We start from the raw sequence: 23,254 nt of genomic DNA, 5'->3' as shown, positions 1-23,254 counted from the left end.
TTTTTAAGTACTCTGTCTGCAACTCTTATTTCTGTAGTATTTGATTGAATTTTTTTATTCTTTTCAATATTATTGCATAACCACCACTTGCAGTTATGCAAGATATTATAAGATGCATAGCCATCTCATTAGGACTACTGAATCTTTTGATAAATAAGGATGTTGAAGACCAGGTGTTGCATGGTGCCCAAACTTGTACTATCATGGCCCATGATAATAATTTGCCTGGGACCTGAAAGAGATACATAAATCTACATATAAACTGACCTAAATGCTTATATTAAAAATATATATACAAAACACCAAACTATTTCTTGTATTGTAGTCTTCTGGATAGCTTAATAGAAACTGTATGAGATCTCATCAACACAAATCTGCAAATACTTCAACCGGCTGCTACATTGATAGGCTGTGTTCACAGACCATATTTTGTGCAGGGGTTAGCAAAAACACACAAGTCTAAGCCTAATACATTAAGAAATTGGTTACAGATAATATCTCACCCTCAGACATGTTTCAGTAAGCTTCTTTCATAGACTAGACTCCTTCCTAGTCTGGGCTCCATCCTTTCCCCTGGTACAGTTCTTGTTGGTTCCAGCAGATATCTTCGGTAAAAAACAGGGGCTTCCTCATGACTGGCAGCCCTTTGTCCTGTTTCACCTCCTTTGATAGCTTTGGCACAAGGCAGGAATCTTTTGTCTCTCTAGGTCCCCGCTCCTCCTTCTAAATTGAAAAGTAACAGATTTAAGATGGATTCCAGTATCATGTGACATGGTCACATGTCAGTGCAATATCTCATTCTTCATTACCCATGGGCTGGCCCACACATACACAGGAAGGCTTGCAGGTAAATAAACCATTTACAACCAATTACCTTAGTCTAGGGGTGACCAACCTGAGCCTGAGAAGGAGCCAGAATTTACCAATGTACATTGCCAAAGAGCCACAGTAATACGTCAGCAGCCCCTCATCAGCTCCCCCGGCCCTGGTCCCAGTGCCTCCCACCCACCGACTGATCAGTGCCCCCCCCCCCCGCTCCTGATCAGCTGTTTTGTAGTGTCCAAGAGGCTCTGGCGGTTAGGGGGAGGAGTGAGGGCATGGCAGGCTCAGGGGAGGGAGGGGGAAGGGGTGGAATAGGGGCAGGGCCTGTGGCACAGCCAGGGGTTGAGCAGTGAGTATCCCTCAGCACATTGGAAAGTTGGCACCAATAGCTCTAGCCCCGGAGTCAGTGCCTAGAGAGTAAATCCTCACTTAATGTTGTAGTTATGTTCCTGAAAAATGCAACTTTAAATGAAATGATGTTAACCGAATCCAATTTCCCCATAAGAATTAATGTAAATGAAGGGGTTAGGTTCCAGGAAAATGTTTTTCACCAGACAAAAGATTATGTATACACACACACACATACATGCACACAGTATAAGTTTTAAACAAACAATTTAATACTGGTACACAGTGATGATGACTGAGGTGGAGGAGTGAGAGGGTGGGATATTTCCCTTACTGCTAAATGATGAACTAGCAATTGGCTAGCCCTCAAGGGTTAACTCTCACTCAGTGGGGAAGCAGGAATGGAGGGAGATATGTGTATTTCCCTTAAGTAAATTGCCTTGTTAATTAGATCAGCTTGCTGAGATCGCAGCTGCTGCAAGCTCCCTCCGTCCTGAGCTCTGCTCTATGGAAGATGGGGTAAGTGGGGTGCAGAAGCGTGGGCAGGGGGAACACCCTGACATTAGCCCCCTCTTCCTTCCCTCCCCCCTGGCACAGCAAGCAGGACTCTTGGGGAGCAGCTCCAAGGCAGAGGGCAGGAGCAGCAGATGGCAGTGGGGGAGGGACATAGCTGAACTGCAGGCAGCTGCTGGACAGGGAACTTAGGGGAGCTGATAGGGAGCTGCTGGTCCACCCTGGTTCCAAGCACCCACAAGCTAGCTGCAACGGACTGCTCTTCCTGCAAGCAGTAGACAAAGCAGGCAGCTGCCAAACAACATTAGAAGGGAGCATTACACAACTTTAAATGAGCATGTTTCCTAATTGATCAGCAACAAAAAAAAGTTTACCAGGATGACTTTAAGTGAGGAGTTACTGTACAAGGAGCCGCATATTGACTTCTGAAGAGCGGTACATGGCTCTGGAGCCACAGGTTGGCCACCCCTGTAGTCAATGAGAGCCATCAAGATTCTAAACCACCATTCATGGCCCACACTTTGCATAATTACAATAGGACCTCAGAGTTATATTTCATATTTCTCATTTCAGATACAAGAATTAAACATTCATACAAATAGGATGAATATATTCAATAGGTTATGACCTTTGTAATGATACTTTATAAAAGACCTTTTGCATAAGGCATATTCTAATTACATCATATTCACATTCATAAGCATATAAAGTGTCTCTCCGCTTTTTGTTGTGAAAGACAGGTAACTTTGGGACTAAATGAGTGACATTCCTCAGAATGAGGAGGGAAACTGAGACAGATTATGAGGTGGGACAAAAAAGATGGTACCAATTTTGCCCAGCTCAGCATTTAAAAACTCTTGGCCCTCCCAAAACCCAGTGAGATAGATCGGAAGGAAAATCCATGATATGTTTTGTTTCCTTTTTATTTCCCTTCTGGGTTTTGAACATTTAGAAACCACATTTTCAAGGTTTTTTTTTCTACACCCAAAAGGCCTAGAAACAGACTAAAAAAATGAACGCTGAGATTCTTGTGTACTCATATCACTTTAAGAGCTGGATCTTAAAACAAAAAAACCCTCAAATTTTGTGACAATTGGATTACTCACAATACCTGGAAACTAAAGCATCAGGTCACCTTAAATACCATACAGAAGGAGAACCAACAGTGCACTACCAACCCTCAGTTCTCACCACTACACCAGGCTGCCCCACGTTGCTCTGTGCTGGCATAGCGAGAGACCGAAACTACATATCCCAGCATGACCCGCTGGGAGGTTCATTGCGCGTGCGCTTTCGGGAAGAAAAAATCCCAGGTGCCTCTCCGGCGGGCCGGCACTGTTTAGCTCCGTGTCCGGGTGGCGCGGGAAGGACTACAAATCCCGGAGTGCACCGGAAGCTGGGCTCGCGGCGCGTGCGCACGATGGGGTCCGCTGAAGCCGCGGGTCGGTTTGAAGCGGGGAAGGAGCTCCATGGAAACGGGGCCGTGAAGTGTCAGCGAGCGCGGTAAGGGGTGACGCTGGCTGGGGGGCGATAGAGTGCAGCCCCCAGCGCCCGCGGGGGAGGCGGCTGGGGGCGGTGGGGGGCGACCGAAGGGCCTGCCCCGTACTGGGGCGGCAGGTCAGCCCGGCGCCCAGCTGGGCGGGGTCCAGCTGTTCCTTCGCCCCGTGACATGGCCGCGTCGCCCCCAGATAACGGCTGAGTGCGGGGCAGCTATGGCCAGGCCGACCATCGCCCCCATGAGCGTCAGTGCCACCGCGCCCGAAGCCTTCGCCGTGCTCCGCCAGAGGATGAGTGTGGTTGAAGAACAGACCAGCGCGCTGGCGAGAGACCTGGAGCTGCTCGGGGTGAACGGACAGAGGTACGGTTGGGACTAGGTCCTCCTTTTCCTGGGGAAGGCGCAATATTTTTTTAGTAACTTTTCCTCGACTTGTTCCACTTTTGTCTGAGTGAGCTGGTATCGTGTCTCGGCCTCTCGGGGGAGTAGCAGCTGCTAGCAGAGACACATGCTGCAGCCATCAGGCATAGCAAGAAACATTCCAGCGGCATGAAACAAGATTTAATATATATCAAAATAGTGCCACATGTTCTCTTCTTTCAGCCTTGATCTCTTCCATTCAAAGCCCTTAGAGACACCTGGGAGCCACCAGCCTGTTAGCCCTGTTCGGGCCAGGGTAGCGTTTGTAGGTGAAAGTGACATGCTGTGGAAGAACTGTGAATCTCTAGTGAATCGAATGTGTCGGCTGGAGAGTGTTGTGCAGACCTTGAAGCTAAACCTCTTCCGGTTGCAGACTGAAAAGGAGCTGAATCCCAGGCATGCAGGTACAGAAGTAGAAAGCTGTTTTTTGTGTTGGTAGCAGTTGTCCTCATTCCCTTTCAGCCCTTCAGATGCATTTTTTCTGCATTCTTCATAATGACCATTTTTGATCCTCTCTTGCTGTCTGGCAGTCCATCTGGAACAGCGTATGAATGCAATGCAGGAGGAACACTTGCAGGAACTGAAGGTTGTACAGCTTGAGGCAATGAAGTTGCGCCAACAGCTAAATGAGGCAAAAGAAGATGTAGAAAAGGCACAGGAAGAAGTTCAGAGATTAAGTGCTGCTTTGGAAATTGCCACAGCAACCAAGGTACAGGAGCTAGCTGTGCGTGTGCATGGTGGTGTGTTGATCTATGTTCCCTCTAAGCTGCACGGCCACGAAGCTGCCTATTAAGCCCTGTGCAGGGGCTCAGGGCCACGGCGGGGAAAGATGTCTCTCCCCCAGCATGGACCTGCAGCAGCAGGGAGAGGTGCCCAGGGGTGAAAGTAACTTAAGAGTCTTACCGGTATGGAGGCCCGGCTCTGGGCTTCTGGGATGGGGTTCAGCTTTCCCCAGCCAGCCCTTCAGCACTGCCTGGCCTGCACTGCTTGGGGCTTCAGCGGCAATTTAAAGGACCCAGCGCTCGCTGCTTTTGTAGTAGCAGCGATGGCGGCCAGGAGCCCAGGGCCCTTTTAAATTGTCAGTCTCTGGGGCAGCTGCCCCTTCCCCCTCCAGCAGCCTAGGGGAGGGGGGCAAAAGGGGCAGCAATATTAAAGCACTGCTGTGGGGGGAGTGCTTTAATGTCAGCTGTGTATGAGCCCATACCAGTGGCCACTTCATACCGGCCTACTTTCACCTCTGGAGGCACTCTTCCCTGCCGGCCTCAGCACGGACCTGCCTGCACTTACCGTGGCCGAGGGAGAGGGGCCCCTCCCTTGGTCTGGCCCTGCCTTGCTAAAGCTGTTGCAGCTGGGGAGAGGCACCTCTTCCAGAGCCCCAAGCTGCTGTGGCAGGAGGGGCTGGGGGAAGTCCTTTCTCCCACCGCAGCCTGGGGCAGCCTGCACCTCAAACCCCTCATCCCTGGCCCCACCCCATAGCCCGCACCCCCCTGCCCTCGTCCCAAGCCATTGCCCTAGCCCTGACCCTCCCCCCTTCATACCCGTCATCCCTTGCCCTCCCCGAGCCTGCACCCCCACCCAGAGCCTACCTCTCCACCCTTTGCCCCAGGCCCATGCCACACGCTGAACCCCTTGGCCCCAACCCCACCACATGAATTTTTGTTATGTGCATCAATATGAAGATGTCACACATCACCACCTTATTGGTGCACATAACAAAATTCATTATGTTCATGGGTGGGAAAAATTAAAGGGAACATCTCCATTTTTTCCATATATTCTTTGGGTCCCACAGCTGGGCTACCATCCTTCCATCTGAAAAGGACTGTTCTGGAATCTGTTACCCATCTTCTTAATAGTCTTAAGTGGTTGCTGAAAAGCAATACAAGGTGTTTGTCTCTTTAAAGTACCAGACTAGAACTAGGAATCAAACCCAGGTCTCAGCATGACATGTAAATAAAACAATAGCAATGGGTTACTGGCCAGCCTGATTTTGAAATACTCTTGAAAGTTTTGCTGCAGTTATGAGGCTTAAAAAAAAATTGTATTTTATTTTTTTGGTCCTCATTTAGACAGACGTAGCCATTGCAGCAGAGGAGCTGAGGACAACAAAACACATAATGAACCATAGACTTCAGGAGGTAAGCACAAAAGAAGGTTAGAAGGAAGAGTGAGGTGATAAGACTTTTTTTTTGGGGGGGGGGGGGGGCGCGCGGAAAGAAGCCTGGATGGTGATCTGGGTGTGAATCAATGAAAACCAGGAATGGAATATTGACATCTGAAAGGAGGCTGCTGAACATGCCCTGATCTACAAACCTAAGACAGAATGTCTTTCATGCAAGATACAAAATGTGTTAGTTGAAGTTACTAACAGAGACCTGAGTTCCATACTGTGGAAGTAGGTTTTACCCTTAGCCTACAATCTTCTAACTGCTTTTTGCAATCATGGAGAATGACTTTATTGCATCGAAAAATGGAACTGGTGACTTAATGTCTGCTAGCTAGTGAACAAGTTGTAGCATATACCTTGTTATGGACTAATTAAAGAAATAGAGTGTAGACATGAGGCATCTTATTGTCCTGATGAAGTAGGGTGTGAGCTTCTGAAAATATGTCCCTTATATCATTTAATAACTTCTCAAGCCGAATGAGCAGCAGTTCTGAAAGACTTAAAAGGGATCCTGATCATGTTTTGGCCAGAAGGATGCTTGATGCAATATGAAAGCTGCAATGGTGGTAAGCCTTTACCCACCTCGCATCCTTTCTGTTCTCTAATGGAAGCAGTTGGTGAGATCATTCAAATCGCTCCTTCCATTGGGAAAATGTATTTCCTGCCCCCCTCCCCCTCCAGCCCACCTTGCTCCATAAAATGGGAGGGAAAGAGAAGATGTTTCCCCTCCTTAGTTAAAAAAAACCTAAGTGCTTTATGGGAGTGCCAAAAAGCTAAGTGCTTTCTCTCTGTTCTTGCAAGCCTAATGCCTCAGTTATCAAAACCTCCAACTACAAATACAATGTGGATATTCTTTGTCAACATAGGTCACACTGAAAACTTAATCATAAAAGTGAATATCAAAGTAAGTAGTACACTTACGTGTAAGTGAGTGGCTTCTCTGGCTTCTGGTGTGGACACTCCCATTCACAATCACACACAACACCATCAATTGATGATTAAGTCTCTTGTAGCAACTACAACAATTACTTTCCTGGCATTCCTCTTCTATGTATTTTCAGGTTCTTCTAATAGCTGGAAACAAGCAAAGTTATCACTGTGTGTAACTGACTAGATTTCCTCGATCACTGGTCTAGTACAGAGATTTTATCACTCACTTTCATTTAATTATTAAATAAAATCCTGTTTTTAAAAATAGTTGACTTTGCAATAGAACTTCCAGTTTGCTATGCTGGAGAGAGGCTGTAGGCCTTGCAGTAAAATTGAGGTTCAGGTTGCCCTGAAGTACATGTGGCCCTTGTTATAAGCAATGCATTTAGGTACTTGTGTTGTACTCACTGGAGGATGACAGATCTGAAGCATCATGTGGAGTCTCTTCAGATAATAGTAGTCACACACCAAGAGAAATGTTTAAAGTTGTATATCTGATACTCTCTTCTTATAGTTCAGAGGAACAGAGGTATCAGTTCCCAGATACACTAGCTCACATGTTTAACATTCAGTATTTTGGCAGTACTCATGACCAGCATGGAGCTAGGCCCCAGTTCTAGGCCCTATTTCAAATTGGTGCTGGTTTCTCTGCAACAAACTGAAGAAAAGCCTCTTCTCATAACCTAATTTATTAATGTTTGTCCCTAGGAATTCTTTTCTTATTGTGGGCTCTTATTAGTAACTTGATATAAATGTCTTTAGCGAATCAGGCTTCAAAGTAATCTACATGTTCTGTCAACGCCACCTGGAGATAAGAGAAACGCTCCTGGGTCCTAGCTTTTCCTGGGGACACCAGAGATTGGAATCACCTGTTTCATAGGGTCAAGAGAATATTGTATGTGATTTGCTTTTATAGAAGGTTTCATGCTAAATATATCTAAAGCTTGTAGTTCCAGTTACAGAAAGCTTTCACAGAAGAATCTTGCAGCAAGAAGTTTTCAGTGTATATAAAACGCGTGTTAATAAAATGATAGATTCCAACCTGGGAGATTAAGCTGAATTGGGTTTTGGGGGAAACAGAGTTGCTGCTTAGTCCTTATTGAATAGCAGCTATCCCCTTTTAGCAATGAACCCAAGAGTCTCATAGTAACACAGTATGCTACCCTGCAATGAATTGAACTTTGAGTCTTGAGTGTGGTGTGGAGACTATATATGCCTGATTCTAGTCTCAATTACATTGATAGTCAACTGGAATTGCACTGATATGAGAACAAAATCAGGCCCAGTGTGTTAGCTCAGTCCCTGCAGTGGAAGAAGTGCCTCATCTCTGCAGTGACTCTTTCCAACATGTTCAGAAGCAATGTTGACTCAGTCCAGAGGAAGACAGACACAGCAGGCCCTTACATGGAGGAATGGTAATGTGGCACAAGAGCAGTAAGATTTGAGGCAGAGAAAATAGTTGGGTCTCTGAGCACACTGTAGGGAGTAGAATTGCCACTATCAGTAAACACAAATTTTGGTCCAGGTGCCAAATCTGTCTTGTTATTAATACATTTTCCATAGCTGAGTGGGTTGTTTGGTATTGCTTCCTTGCTTTACCAGCTCCATGAAATACTTACTCCATAGTGTTACATCACCTTTAACAAATCACTGGATATTACTAATAATGGCTGCTTTGCTGTATTGAACCTCTATCTGCTTCATTTAATCTTCAATTTTTATGACTTAGTGCTGTCTCCAGCCACATACCCGGTGTTTTGTCTCTTGTAGCTAAGGGAGCAGCTTTCCCAAGAGGCAAGCCTGCGGGAGTCTTTGGAGGAATCCCAAGCAACCATGCTGAGACGTGTGCAGGATATGGAGATAACAGTAGAGGCGGAACGGGAACAGGTTGGAGAAGCACAGCACCTCTTGCACTTTTTCTTTGTCTCTCGCTTATTTTTTTTTCACCTCCTAGCAGGAAGAATAATAAGAGGTTGGAGTGCTCTTCCTAGAGAGCAGTTAACATATCTTTGTAATCACTCAGCTTCAGTATGCAAGGGGTGGAAAAGGAAATCTTGATTATATAATGAGATGTTAAAGGTCTAAAAGTTGACAAGCAATTCAATGTGAATGCGCTGCAGAGAAACAGATTGGCAATTGTGATTTCTAGCAAAAGTAAAAATAATGCAAGCAGAAAGTCCTGCAGCAGAGTGAGCGTGATAGAGTTTATTGGACTGAATGCAGCACATATGATTACCTGCCTTGTGGGTGGATGGCATATGTGTGCATTCAGTGCAAACACCTCATGGTCCATAGAGACAGAGTACAGGCGCTTGACATCAGAGTGGCTGAACTGGAGGAGCTAAGGGGGACAGAGATAAGACTTTACTGAACACAGTAGAGCAGTCCTGGCCCCGCCTCATAGCCCCTGTGCTGTTGAGGAGGATGAGCCTTGGGGAAGGAGAACATCAAGCTGAAGCAAAGGGAAACAATCCCATAGTTGGGATCCTCCTTCCAGATGTTGTCACAGTATCTGTGTGACAGATTTCTTACCAATCTGCCTGAGGCATCAGGTGATCAGGCTGAGGCCATAGGATTGTTTGGGGAGGAGATGAAGAAACACACCAAGTGTCTAAGTTTTAAAGCTTTATTAATAAATTACTAAAACAACAGTGGAGAGTGCTGCGGTGGGGGAGGGGTTCACCACATCACTCAGAGGAAGGAAGGAAGAAAGTGTTAGTGCGCCAAGCCCTAACCCACTTTCATGCTCACACCCACACAACCCGCCGCTGGCCAAGCCTGGGTGTAATGTAAGAAGAAGAGGGGGAGAGGTGGATGGGAGTTCTTGTCCTGGGCCTAGGTTGTCTGGGGTCCACTGTGATCTTGGAGTTGCTCCAGCTCTAAGGAGGGTTTTAAGTCCTGGATTCCTCTGGGGGTGTTCCGTTCAGAGACCTCTGCTCCTGATGCTCTTTGTACCAGTCAAAACCGGCTCTCTGTGGTCTCCTTAACTTTCCCAAAACACACTGGCTAGACTTTGTTGTCCTCTTTGTTTTTCTCTGTGCTGGCCTTTGCTTGCCTTGCTTGTTACGGGCTAGATCTGCAAGTCTGTTCAGCTGAATCTTCCTTTCTCACAGCTGGTCGATGGATTCCGGGCCCTCCTCTTTCTTGGCAGGCAGCCGAGAGTCAGATGTGTGCTGTCTGTGGCCTGGAGTTGGCTGGAGTCAGCATCATATTTTTGAGCCTAGCAGGAGCGTGGAGTTAACCCGTTCTTTGCTCTCTTCCTTCTTCCCCCTCTAGCCTCTCACAACCTGCAAAAGAATCTTCCATTCCACACTCACTCACACCTTTGACCCTTCCCAAAACGTCCTGCAATGCTTGCAATAGTGTTAGCAATATACAATGCTGATCTGCCTTCTCCAGGGGCCCCCTTGAGGGAGGGGGCCATTGGGGTGTGACATCCTCTCCCACAAAGCATACCTCTCTGGGGAGGAGATGCCTGTTATTAGGAAGAGACAAGTAATAGTAATGGGGGGGATGCAGTTAATAGAAATATAGATGGGTTTGTGATGACCAGGAGAACCACACTGTGAATTGCCTGCCAAGTGCAAGGGTTACTGACTTCTTGCAACATCTGTACAGACTTATGGGCACTTCTAGGGAAGAGCTGATGGTCATGGTACATGTAGGTACCACTGACATAGGGAAAGATAAAAGAGGTCCTGGAGGCCAAATTGTGGCTGTTAGATAAGAGATTAAAATTCAGGACCATCATTGTAGCACTCTCTGAAATGCTTCCAGTTCCATGTGCAAGGCTGGTTAGATAGGCAGAGCCGCAGGATTTTGAATGAGACGATGGTGTTGGGAGGAGGGATTTAGGATTATTAAGAACTGGGGAATCTCTTGTGAATGGAGGAGCCTATATTGGAAGGATGGGCTCCACCTAAACTAAAACAAAACCAGCTTACTGGCATGTAAAATTAAAAAGGTTGTAGAAGTGTTTTAAGCTAAGGGTTGAAGGTAAGGCAACAGGTGCAGAGGTGCACACAATTCAGGCCAACCCACCCATCCCTTAGGAGAGGATTTATTAGAGGGGATACTCCATAGCCTAGTAAAGAGAAGAGGATAGAAGTTGATAAAGCAGAGGTATGGACTGAAGAAAAACAGTCAAATGGAAAAAAAAGTGCTATTCAATTACACAGCGTGCAGGCAGACAACTAAATAATGACAAATTTTGTAAGTGCTTGTATACAAATGCAAAAAGTCTAAATGCTAAGATGGGTGAACTTGAGTGCCTGGTATTAAATGAGAATATTGATATAATAGGCATCACAGAAACTTGCTGAAATGATAATGTGACATGGTTATACCAGGGTATAAAATATATAGGAATGATAGAGTATCAGAGGGGTAGCTGTGTTAGTCTGTCTCCATGCATCTGAGGAAGTGGGTTTTTTACCCACAAAAGCTTCTGCCCAAATAAATCTGTTAGTCTTTAAGGGGCCACTGGACTCCTTGTTGTACTGGTGGAAGAGTGGCATTATATGTGAAAGAAAGCTTAGAGTCAAATGTGTAAGAATCTTAAATGAATTTAATGTCATGATATCTATATAGATAGAAATTCCATGCGTGAATAACAACATTAGGAATATACCACTGATCACCTGACCAGGAGGGTGACTTTGATTGTTAGACACTCAGGGAGATTAGAGAGGCTACACAAACAGAAAACCCAATAGTAATGTGAGAGATTTCAACTATACCCATATTGAGTGGGAACATATCACTTCAGGAGGGGAGGCAGAGATAAAATTCCTAGACACTGTTCATTACTGCTTCTTGGAGCAGCCAGTTCTGGACCCACAAGGGGAGAAGCAATTCTTGATTTAGTTATAATTGGCACACAGGGTTTTGTCCAAGAGGTGAATATAATTGAACAACTTGGTAACAGCAACCATAATGCAATTAAATTTAATATCCTTGTAGGGAGGAAAACCAAAGAAACCCAGCAGAGTAGCATTGAACTTCAAAAAGGGGAACTACACATAATGAGAAGGTTAGTTAAATGGAAATTAAAAGCAACAGTCACCAGTGAAATGCCTGTAAGCTGCATGGGATTTTTTTAAGCACACCATAATAAAGGCTCAAAACTATATATATGCCCTAAACTTAAAAACAAACAAAAAAAAAACAATAACATGCCACCATGGCTCAGAAGCCAAGTAAAAGATGGCTAGAAACAAAAAGACCTCTTTTAAAAATTGGAAGTTGGAGCCTAATAAGGAAAATAGAAAGGAGCAACAATCTGGCAAGTCAAGTATTGCCAAAAAAGAATTTGAAGAGCAACAAGCATAAGACACAAAAACTAACAGCAAAAAATTGTTTAAGTACATGAGCAGCAGGAAGCCTGTGGCACCACTGGATGATCGAGGAGATGAAGAAAGCACTCAAGAAAGACAAAACCGTGGCAGAGAAGCTAAATGCATCAATCATCATTACAGAGGATGTGAGGGAGATTCCCGCCCCTGAGCCATTCTTTTTAGGTGATAAATCTCAGGAAATATCCCAGGTTGTGGTGTAAATAAAGGAGGTTTTGGAATATACTGATGAATTAAACAGTAATAAGTTACTAGGACCAGCTCGTATTCACCCAAGAATTCTAAAAGAACTCAACTAGGAAATTGCAGAACTACTAACTGATGTGGAACTTCTCTCAGCTCCTATAGCAGGTGACTGGTGGTTAGCTAATGGAATGCTGAAATTTAAAAAAGGCTCCTGAGGCCATCCTGGCAATTACAGGTCAGGAAGCCTAATTCCAGTAACAGGCAAATTGGTTGAAACTATTGGAGAGAACAGAATTCTGAGACACACAGGTGAACATGAGTTTTGGGGAAGATCAACATGGCTTCTGTAAAGGGAAGCAATGCCTCACCACTCAGAATTTTTGAGGGTGTCAACCAACATATGAACAAGAGTGATGCACTGGATATAGTGTACTTGAACTTTCAGAAAGCCTTTGACAAGGTCTCTGACCAAAGGCTCTTAAACGAAGTAGACAGTCATGGGATAACAGAAAAGCCCATAAGACTGGTTAAAAGATAAGAAACAAAGGGTGGGAATACATGGTCAGTTTTCACAGTGGAGAGAGGTAAATAGCAGAGTCCCCCAAGGATCTGTACTGGAACTAGTTCTGTTCACTATACTCCTACTTGATTTGGAAAAAGGGGTAATCAGTGAGATGACAAAGTTTACAGACAATACAAAATTATTCAAGGTAATTGAATCCAAAGCAGATTGTGAGGAGTTACAAAGGGATCTCACAAAACTGGGTGACTGGACAATAGAAAGGCAGATGAAATTCAGTTTTGCTAAATGCAAAGTAATGCACATTGGAAAACATAATCCCATGTTATAATGTACGTACAAAATGATGAGATCTGACTTAGCTGTTACCACTCAAGAAAGATCTTGGTGTCATTGTGGATAGCTTTCTGGATACATCTGCTCAATGAGCAACAGCAGTCAAAAAAATCAACAGAATGTTGGGAATCATTAGGAAAGGGATATATAAAGCAGAAAATATCACAATACCACTATATAAATCCATGGTACACCCGCGCCTTGAATACTGCATGCAGTTGTGCTCACCCTATCTTAAAAAAAGAGCTTTTAGAAGTGGAAAAAGTAGGGGGGGAGGGGAGAGATGAGGGATATGAAACACCTATGTGAGAAGAGATTAAAAAGATGGGGATTGTTCAGTTTAGAAAAGAGACAACTAAGGGTGGGATATCTCGGAAGTCTATAAAAGCATGAATGGAATGGGGAGAAATGTGTTTGTTATTTACCCCTTCACATAATACAAGAACCAGTGCTCACCCAATTAAATGAATAAGGCAGCAGAATTAAAACAAACTTCTTCACACAATGCATAGTCAACTCGTGGAACTCATTGCAAGGGGATGTTATGAAGGCCAAAAGTATAACTGTTTAAAAAAAAAAAAAGTTCATAGAGATGGTCAGGGACACAATTCCATGCTCTCGGTGTCCCGTAACCTCTGACTGCCAGAAACAGAGATTGAACAACAGGGGATGGATCACTCAATAAATTGCCCTGTTCTATTCATTCTCTCTGAAGCATCTGGCACTGGCCACCGTCAGAAGGCAGGATACTGGGCTAGATGAACCATTGGTCTGACCCTGTGTGGCCATTCTTATGGAAAGCCTCTGTATGTATTGTGGTTGTATTAAGGAATCTACATTGATATTCATGACACACCAGAAGGTGAAGGAAGTTAATTATGACTGGTTTATCCTAACTTTTCAGCTGGCAATTTCTCTAATTTTAGTTAAGGGTTTTGGGTTATTTTGGTCTTTTCAATATTATCAATAGTACAAATGTTTTCAGTGTTTTATAAGTAACTAAACAATATTGAACTTTAAAAAGAAATATGCATAGTTGTATCAGCTAGCAAAGTACTGGTACAGCTTTCTGCTAGAAAACAACATTTCTGAAGATTTTACATAGAGTTCTTAAACCTTCTGGAGTAACAGTGTTTTCCCCAGGAATTCCTACAATAACAAAGGTGACTTTCAGTTCACAAGTGCCTTTGCAATATGAAGCCCTTGTGAAGCATGAAGGAGGTGAATGCAGAGAGTGATTTAGTTATACTTCAGATAAACAACAAAAAATCCAGGCAACAAAGGCTGCCTAAACATTTCTAAATCCACAGCACTACAACAGGACTACAAAACAACAACAAAACAGGTTGTGAGATTTAGTCACATTTAAATTAATCAAATGAGCAAACAGTGATTTATTTATGTATTTTGTCAATCCTGGGAAAATAGGTTTTGGGCTGTCAAGCATCTACTTAATTTCTGTTCCTTCAAGGTCCCTTCTGCTGCCTCTGGAATTGTTCAGCATACTGTTAATAGAAATTTCATACTTTCTCCTTTTCCTAGCTTTTGTTAGTTATCATAAGATTCTTGCAGACTTCAAGTTACACAGGAAACTAACAGTGAATGAGCAAAACAAGATTGGATTAAAAGGAGAGAAAATGGTTTAATTTAATCCATCTCATGCTTTCTGATGGTTGTATTTATCACAATGTCCAGTTTTGATAAGTAGTGCGAGAAGAGACAGAATGGTTCATACGTTTAGACTTTGCTTATTTAACAGTCTGCCTTCGGGCAGATCCACAAAGCCTGTCTTTCTGTGATCCTTGGTAATGCAATCGCTGGCCACCCTGCTAATTTGATTTCATGTATCTTATGATATGTATCTTTATTATCTCTAGCTCCACCTGCTTGACTGCGTAAAATAAGCAGGTAATCGGGACCCTTTCTACAACCTCTGATACCCCACTACCTGCTTTTTGTGATTCTTCTTTAAAACATTATGCTTGAAACAATCTGATTAGCTTTTTCTTCTCCAATAGGCTAACCATTTGGATTCCGAAATTTGCTTACATGCTCATGTTTTTATAAAACTCTATATCCCAGAGACAAGCTGATTGTGTGATATCCCTATAGGTACAGGTGCTGCAGCAGGACTGCCATGGCCTGCACAAGGATGTCCAGCTTGCCCGAGAGAGGTTACAGAAGGAGGAGGAGAGAACTGCACAGCTGGGGCAGGAGTGTACACAGCTGAAAGCTGACCTGGGTATGATAGCAGGTTCTCAGCTAGGACTGAATATTGCCTTTTTTGTTTCAGTTTTCACCAAACAAGTTAGCAGTGATTGGACAACTAACATAGTGAACATCGGTGCAAATGGGATAGAATCTGAGGCCAAAATAGGAAAAGAACAAATTAATAGTTACTTTAGATAAGTTACATATCTTCAAGTTGGCAGGGCCTGATGAAATACATTCTAGAACACTTTTAAGGAACTGGCTGAAGATATTTCTGAGCCATTAGTGATTATCTTTGAGAACTCGTGAAGGACAGATGAGATCTCACAGGACTGGAAAAGGGCAAATACAGTATCTATCTATAAAATGAGGGATAAGGACAACCCAGGGAATTATAGACCAGTCAGTTTAACTTTGGTACCCAAAAAGATAATGGAGGAAATAACCAAACAAGCAATTTGTAAGCATCTAGAAGAAAACGGGTGATAACAAATCCATGTTGACTGTTACTTAAGAACAAATCATCACACATCAACCTAATATCCTTCTTTGACAACAAGCTGGTGGATGTGGGGATGCAGTAGATGTGATATCTCAATATTAGTAAGGCTTTTGATACTGACACACTTGACCTTCTCGTAAACAAACCAGTGATATATAGCCTAGATAAATCTACTAGAAGGTGGGTGCATAACTGGTTGCAAAAACAAAACAGAAAGTAGTTATCAGTGATTCACAATCAAGCTGGAAGGGCATATCGAGTGGAGTCCTGCAGGGACATCTCCTGGGTCCAGTTCTGTTCAATATTCTCATAAATGATTTGGATAATGGCACAGAGAGCATACTTATAAAATTTACGGACAATACCAAGGTGGGAGAGGTTACAAGTGCTTTGGAGCGCAGGATTAGAATTCAAAATGATCTGGACAAACTGGAGAAACGTTCTTAAATAAATAGGATGAAATTCACTAATACAAATGCAAAGTACTACACTTAGGAAGGAATAGTCAGTTGTACAAACACAAAATGGGAAATGACTGCCTTGGGAGGAGTACTGCAGAAAAGGGATCTGGGTGTTAAGTGGATCACAGACTGAATGAGAGTCAACAATAAAATATTGTTGCAAAAAAAAAAGCGATTATCATTCTGGGATGTATTAACAGGAGTGTTTTAAGCAAGACACGAGGAGTAATTCTTCCATTCAACTCAGCACTGATAAGGCCTCCTCTAGAATGATGTGTCCAGTTCTGGGCATCACACATTGGAAAAGATCTGGACAATTTGGAGAAAGTCCAGCAGAGAACAACAAAAATGATTAAAAGTCTAGAAAACATGACTTATGAGGAAAGATTTTAAAAACTGTGTTTGTTTAATCTGGGAAAAAAAAGACTGAGGGGGGACACGATAAGTCTTCAAGTATATAAAGGGTTGTTACAAAGAAGAGGATGATAAATTGTTCTCCTTAACTACAGCAGACAGGACAAGAAGTACTGGGCTTAACTTGCAGCAAGGGAGATTTAGGTTAGACCAGGGGTCAGCAGCCTTTTGGAAGTGGTGTGCCAAGTCTTCATTTATTCACTCTCATTTAAGGTTTTGCGTGCCAATAATACATTTTAACATTTTTAGAAGGTCTCTTTCTATAAGTCTATAATATATAACTAAACTATTGTTGTATGTAAAGTAAATAAGGTTTTTAAAATGTTTAAGATGCTTCATTTAAAATTAATTAAAATGCAGAGTCCCCTGTACCAGTGGCCAGGACCTGAGCAGTGAGAGTGCCACTGAAAATCAGCCTGCGTGTCACCTTTGGCATATGTGCCATACGTTGCATACCCCTGGGTTAGACATTAGGAAAAACTTCCTAACTGTAAAGGTAGTTAAGCACTAGAATGAATTACAGAGGAAGGTGAACAGGTTAGACAAACACCTGTCAGGGATGGTCTAGATAATACTTAGTCCTGCCTCAGTGCTGGGGACTGGACTAGATGATCTATCAAGGTCCCTTCCAATCCTACATTTCTATGATTCTGATTTGTTAGCCTTACAACACCTTCCCTACCAGACAGCAGAGGCTTGAGTGACTGAGGTCCATCATTTCAAAGCTAGTAGCGTCCTCCTGATAGGCTACAGCTATATTGGCTAATGAGAGGACTGCTAATTATGAGGTGATGAACTCTTGAAGAGACTTCTCTTGGGTTTTATCTGAAGCCGCTTAAACTTTTCCTAGCTGGAGGAAAAGTAGCTGCAGTAATAATAGAGAGAAGGGAATAGAATGATGGCAATTTTCTTAATGGATTTCATCAATGCGAGTCTCTTACAGAGAAGATTTGAGCTAGTGAGTAATCATAGGACTTAATTCTTGAACTGATATTTGGCTATTATGCTGGTTGCTAATGACTTGGTCTTTTGGAGCTATGGGTAGTGGTGTAAGATAGCACAGCATGAAAAGTTCCCTGACCACTTTTCCTTTAGATAATTTGGAAGATGCTGTGAGAAGCACTGTGAAGCAGGGGAGGGATTTAATGGGAACACAACAGCCTCTCAGAACAAAGATGTCAGTGAATGAAAATTTAGTTGATCTGATCAGGAATTCCTGCTTCAGTGAAGTACGCTGGTGGAAGTTCCACCCAATTTCAAACAAAAGTTACACACTCGCACAATGAAAGGACCACGCCTCCTGGGATCTGCTTTTTTCTTTAAAAATAAAATCCCTGCCCCCCATCCCCAGAAAATCCTCAATATTGTCTAAGTGTTCTTCCTAGGGTTTCTTCCCTCAAGGCCTGTCTGTTCCAGATTCTAGTTTCTTCTGCCAGAGAGCCACTCCCTCTTCCTTTATATTCAGGGTGAAATTTAATGAGCCATATCTGTCTCAATGAGATAGCTATAATTAACCTGCAGCTTGCTTAAGGGTTCTAACACCCACTAGTTGGGTATGAAAACAGAATCTTGCTATGCTGTTATAGTAGGATTGGGTGGGTGGCAGAGAGCTCTCTTCCTGTACAAACACAGAACAGTTTCCTTTTCCCCCAAACAAAAATCCATCTGTTACCCAAGTGACAAATTTGGGCTGAAACTTAGTAAATTTCTAGTATGCACTAAAAGATTAAAACCTGATACTTGTCACCAGTGTTCCCTTTAATTTTTCCCACCCACATGCAGACTGAATTTTGTTATGTGCACCAATATGGAGGTGATGTGTGACACGGCGGGGTGGGGCCAAGGGATTCGTAGTGTGGGAGGGGGCTCAGGGTTTGGGCAGAGAGTTGGGGTGTGAGGGCTCTGGCTGGGAGTGTGGGCTCTGGGGTGGGGCTGGGGATGAGGTGCTCAGGGTTGGGATAGAGGGTTGCGGGGGGGGAGAGGCTGAGGGCTCTTGGGTGGAGCTGGGCCTGAGAGGTTTGGGGTGCATTGGTGTTCCCTGGGGCTACAAGGGAGAGAGAGAGAGGATTCCCTGCAGCAGCACCTGGGCTGAAGCGAAGCGCCTCTCCCCCAGCCACAGCAGGGGTGGGCTGAGTTGAGTTGGGGCCAGGGATGGGGTGCGTGTCCCCTCAGCGGGGCCTGGCTGGGCTGTGGGAGGGGCGACACGGTAGGTCCAGGGCTTGGGGAGAGGCATTTCTCCCTGCCGGAGCCCTGAGCACCTATGCAGTACTTAATAGGCAGCCGAGTGGCAATAAGAATTTAGAGGGAATTTAGCTTGTCACCAAGTACTTTGATACCTTCCCCACAGATTGAATTAGGAAGAAATGAAATGGTATTTTTCATTTAATTTTTTTTCCTTTAGCTTCTCCAAAGGGAGTTTGCTTACTTCTGGGGGAGAGATTAATACGGAAAGTAAAAGTGAAATTATCCTTCTTATTAAGGCTTTCTTCCTTTGTTATTTAAAATATCTTTTGACTGACCTTTCCACAATGTACTTTGGATGTTGTAACCAAGAATCTTTGATTGGCTTCATTTTTATATTCTTTTCATTCATGTATCTCTTGTCCTCTTCACGTTTGTCAGTATCTCATTCAAAAGCAGTGCAGAACTGGAAGAGGCACGGTATACAGATAGTTCATTCAGACCAACACAAGTGCATTCTTTTTGTACCTTGTGTGTGTGTTCAAACTAGGGGCCTGAGTTTTTAGACACAAAACATATATGGTATTGCACATAATCTGTGTGTACAATTGCCACATAATTCAGGTTATGAGCACAATTACCCAGGATGCATGTGCAATCACAGTAATTGCATGCATAAGTGAGAGGTACAATAGTGTACTTTCCTCTTAAAAAAAAATAGTAGTAGTCTTGCCTGTGATTAACAGGAAGGAAGGATGTGCTCTACAGTGATCCTGCTGAAAGGTTAGATCCATCAATAAAAGTGTTATCAGACACAGCAGCATGTTCATGGAAATCTTGCACGTTTGTTCCATATTCAGTTACCTAAGCAACGCACTTTAATTAAAAAGGTGACATTTTGATTTACAACCATATAGTTTCATGGCTTTGTTTTGCTTTTGCTCTGCCTTAGATTCCAGAAACTGCATCATTTCCCAGCTCAGTGAAGAAGCAAAAGTAAGTTGTAAACAACTGTTGGAGGGGGGGAGGAGTTAATTTTTCTCCTTTTTCTAATGTAAGAAGCAAAATACCACTGTACCTCAGTCCTGACCTGCAGACCCTCTGTTATTCCTCTCATGTACAGGGAGTGTTATGTGGATAAGATTAGATAGCGTCTTTTTTATGTGAACAAATGCCACCCAGAGACTCAAGGCTAAATAAAATGAAGTCTGCTTTAATTCTGAGTAAGAATGTCTACACAGGGGCTTAATGTGGTTCAACTAATCCATTTTAAATTCACACGTTTTAGTTAGTTTGGATTAATTTTTCTGAATTCCCTGTGTAAGAGAAGCCCTTAAAGGCTACTGAACAGTTAGCAAAACAGGAATTAATGTCACAAATTATGTGCCTAATCTAGGTTTGTCTTTGATTTTTGGGGGTACTGTATTTACTACTATGGGGAAGGGTTCCTATCAGTGAAGAATCCAGAGCTGAATGCAAAATTCCAAGTGTGGCTGCAATAGAAAGAAGCTATTTACTTTCTAATCCATTATTATTTATTTTGTGTATTATGGTAGTGCGTAGGAGACTGAGTGATGTAACAAGACCTCCTTGTGCTCAGCACTGTACAAATACAACAAATAGTCACTGCCCCCAATGAGCTTACAGTCTGTATGCGGTCTGTGTATATGCAGCCCAAAGCTGTGCTTGAAAGCAAAAAGGTTTTAGTGATGTCAAGGCTTGGTATACATAAGCAGTGCTGCATCAGTGGTGATAGATGAGCAGATGTAGGATTTGTGGCAGGAGGAAAGTTTAGGGTCAAGGATGATGCCAAGATCGCTGACAGTAAAGGCAAATAGGTGTTTTGAATTGATATGAGGTTGTGCTTGACTATCCAAATAAATAAAATACACATGTAGAAAAGGCTAACTGGCGTATCATAATCTTGGCTATCCTTGTCAAAGGAAGTTTATATTAATGGAGCCCAGGCTGGCATCTACAGGTGCTTAAGTAGCACTGTTACAGGCTAACCAGCTCTGTTAAACAAAAGGTGAGAGACAAATGTGAAATGCCCTGAAATTCTTGGCTGGATGATGAAATACACTGTGTCTGTTTTCACCTTTTCTCATGGAGAAATGCTGTTTGATTCTTCCCTTTAGAATGCACAGCTGTCTTTCAGCAAAGAACATGAGGAAAATGTGCAACTGCGATCTGAAATAACAGCTCTGCGAGAGACAGCAGAGAAAGTACAGGTAATGAAAGTAGCATCTCTTACCATATCACAGAGCTAAAACATAGGGGACAGGATCTACAATGACTAATTGAGTGTGATTCTCACATCTTGGTATGCCTCCCTGGTCTGGAGTAAAGCTACACAATGAAAACTGCACAGTCTGCTTGCTGAGCTGGTGACAATGAAGAGTCTTCAGATACAGATGTTAAATATGATGACTTAGTTTCTTTATGTTGTAAATTTGAAATCCCAAAATATTCACTTTAGTTTATGGTCTCTGATTTAGCCACAATTCTAACATAGGCTTCCAATCTTGTGGCTGCTTTTATTGATATACTTAGACTTCTAAGAAGGCGCAAATTCTACATATTGAAAGGGCTGATTCTCCATTACTTGAAGACTTTAAATCAAGACTGGATAGTTTTCTAAAAGAGACGGGATAGCTCAAACAACGTACTGGCTTGATGTAGGATTTACTGGATGTTGTTATGGCCCGTGTTAGGCAGGAGACAAGATGATTATAATGGTCCCTGCTGGCGTTAGAATCTATGAAAGACACTTAATTGCTGCTTTAGTTTTTCTGTTTAGCAGCAGCTCTCCAGTGAAGTGAATGGATCTTTAGAGTCTTGGCATTTCTGCAGCATTGCTGTAGTGTAAATTGTAAAGAGATGTCCCTTACAAAAAAGCATTCTGTAATGATTTTATCACAGAGCTGAGAATAATACCTAGATCTCCTGATTTCCAGTCCTGTATTTTTGTCACAAGGCCATCTTTCCCTTCCTGGAGAAAGGCAAAGGGCAACCGGCATTTAGACAGTCCTGCAGTGACTGGTTCTAGACAACGTATTTTTTAAACTATAGAATGGAATCTGGTCCTTTGGTCTTGCCTTTGCTATTTCAAATACTAAGTGTCATTGAGTGAATCAGGGTAGAGCTTCAGTACCATTAGCATTGCTGATACTGGTTTGTGCCAGTCTTACAGTATTTTTACAGCAGCACACTTTTTGACCCTTCCCCTGAAAATTGGTGTTATCTGAACACTTTTCTCAGTGGACCTGGTTATAGCAAAGGTCACATTGACCTTCAAAACTGCAAGATGATGGGGGTAGAGGAAATATAAAAGAAATTGATAGGTTTGTAAGTGTTTTTATTTCTCCTGTAGAAAGTCTGAAATAAAAACTTGTGTGTTTTCCCCTCTGTAGATCATTAATGACCAGTTGAACCAACAATGCTCAGAACTGAGTGCTACACTTCGAAGCATTTCCATGGAGAATGCTAAACTCATTTCAGATCATCAGGCCATGCTTAAGGTATGCAGTTCAAAATTAGGCTAGTAACATAGCCAATGTGAAGCATCTGTGGCTCAGAGACCAGGAAGAATAGATGAGGGGAAAGCTCAATAAACCAGTTACATCCTGTAAAATATTTTATGGATTAAGACTCCGAATTCTAGTCAGCTTGACATAGTTGGTTTTGAACACTTGGTATCAAACCTCAATAAAATGTAAAACCATGTTATGTTATAATTCTCCATCCTCCTCCTGCTCAAATGACAGGCAGTATCCTTGATAAAATGAAAATTAATGTGAGAATAGAATCAGTGCGCAGTTTGGTAGCCAGGAGTGTGTTTAATTGACTTGATCCAATCTCTCCCCAAGTCACTCATTCTAATATGTATCACCTTCTGGAATTTATTCTTTCTTCTCTGGAGAAAAGAAGAATATTTCTCTTATACTCTCCTTGCTCCACACAGTTCCTGCCTTTTCATCAGTGCAGAACTAGCCCCTGCTCATTCTGGCATCTATAACTATTTTTCTGTCAACCAGTTGGTGTCATCAGAGAATGGCACAGAGCATTCTTCCCTTGGAAAAGAGAATTCAAAACTTAGACTGATAGCAATCTTCTAGACTTCACTATTTTGGTTTGATGCATCTAGCAAGTATTTATTTAAAAGAGACATCATCAGATTGATGATCTTTTTAATTGACTAAAGAAATTCCAGTTTATGGTTGGATACCCTTTAAATAGCAAGTACAGATTTTTAATTTTTTTTAAAAGGGTGTTTATGCTGCCTTGCATTGCTTAGAAGGGTATTTTGGGCAGGCCCCAAAACCCCACCAAACATTTACATTATTTAATATTTTTGTGAATGACCTGGAAGAAAACAGAAAATCATTGCTGAT

General features: G+C 42.9%; 1 protein-coding gene across 7 annotated transcripts in view; it reads left to right on the top strand.

Moving 5' to 3' along the window:
• The first annotated feature begins 3,088 nt into the window (after positions 1–3,088).
• CCDC150 (coiled-coil domain containing 150) overlaps positions 3,089–23,254 on the top strand; it is a 44,778-nt gene continuing 24,612 nt past the window's right edge. Inside the window, exons 1-10 of one of the 7 annotated variants that reach the window (XM_050969474.1) lie at positions 3,119–3,186; positions 3,372–3,541; positions 3,782–4,002; positions 4,129–4,307; positions 5,668–5,736; positions 8,466–8,582; positions 15,204–15,333; positions 19,813–19,856; positions 20,999–21,091; positions 22,274–22,381. In XM_050969474.1, the coding sequence (XP_050825431.1) occupies positions 3,396–3,541; positions 3,782–4,002; positions 4,129–4,307; positions 5,668–5,736; positions 8,466–8,582; positions 15,204–15,333; positions 19,813–19,856; positions 20,999–21,091; positions 22,274–22,381 (1,107 nt within the window). In that variant the 5' untranslated portion in view covers positions 3,119–3,186; positions 3,372–3,395. Of the gene's footprint in view, positions 3,187–3,273; positions 3,542–3,781; positions 4,003–4,128; positions 4,308–5,667; positions 5,737–8,465; positions 8,583–15,203; positions 15,334–19,812; positions 19,857–20,998; positions 21,092–22,273; positions 22,382–23,254 lie in introns of those variants that run through there. The other 6 variants (XM_050969476.1, XM_050969475.1, XM_050969477.1 and 3 more) reach the window with 6 other exon arrangements.

Source organism: Gopherus flavomarginatus, chromosome 10 (genome assembly GCF_025201925.1).
Source record: "Gopherus flavomarginatus isolate rGopFla2 chromosome 10, rGopFla2.mat.asm, whole genome shotgun sequence".
NCBI classification, from domain to species: domain Eukaryota; kingdom Metazoa; phylum Chordata; order Testudines; family Testudinidae; genus Gopherus; species Gopherus flavomarginatus.
The sequence above is the reverse complement of the archived record's forward strand: the minus strand, read 5'-3'. Positions and strand labels throughout refer to the sequence as shown.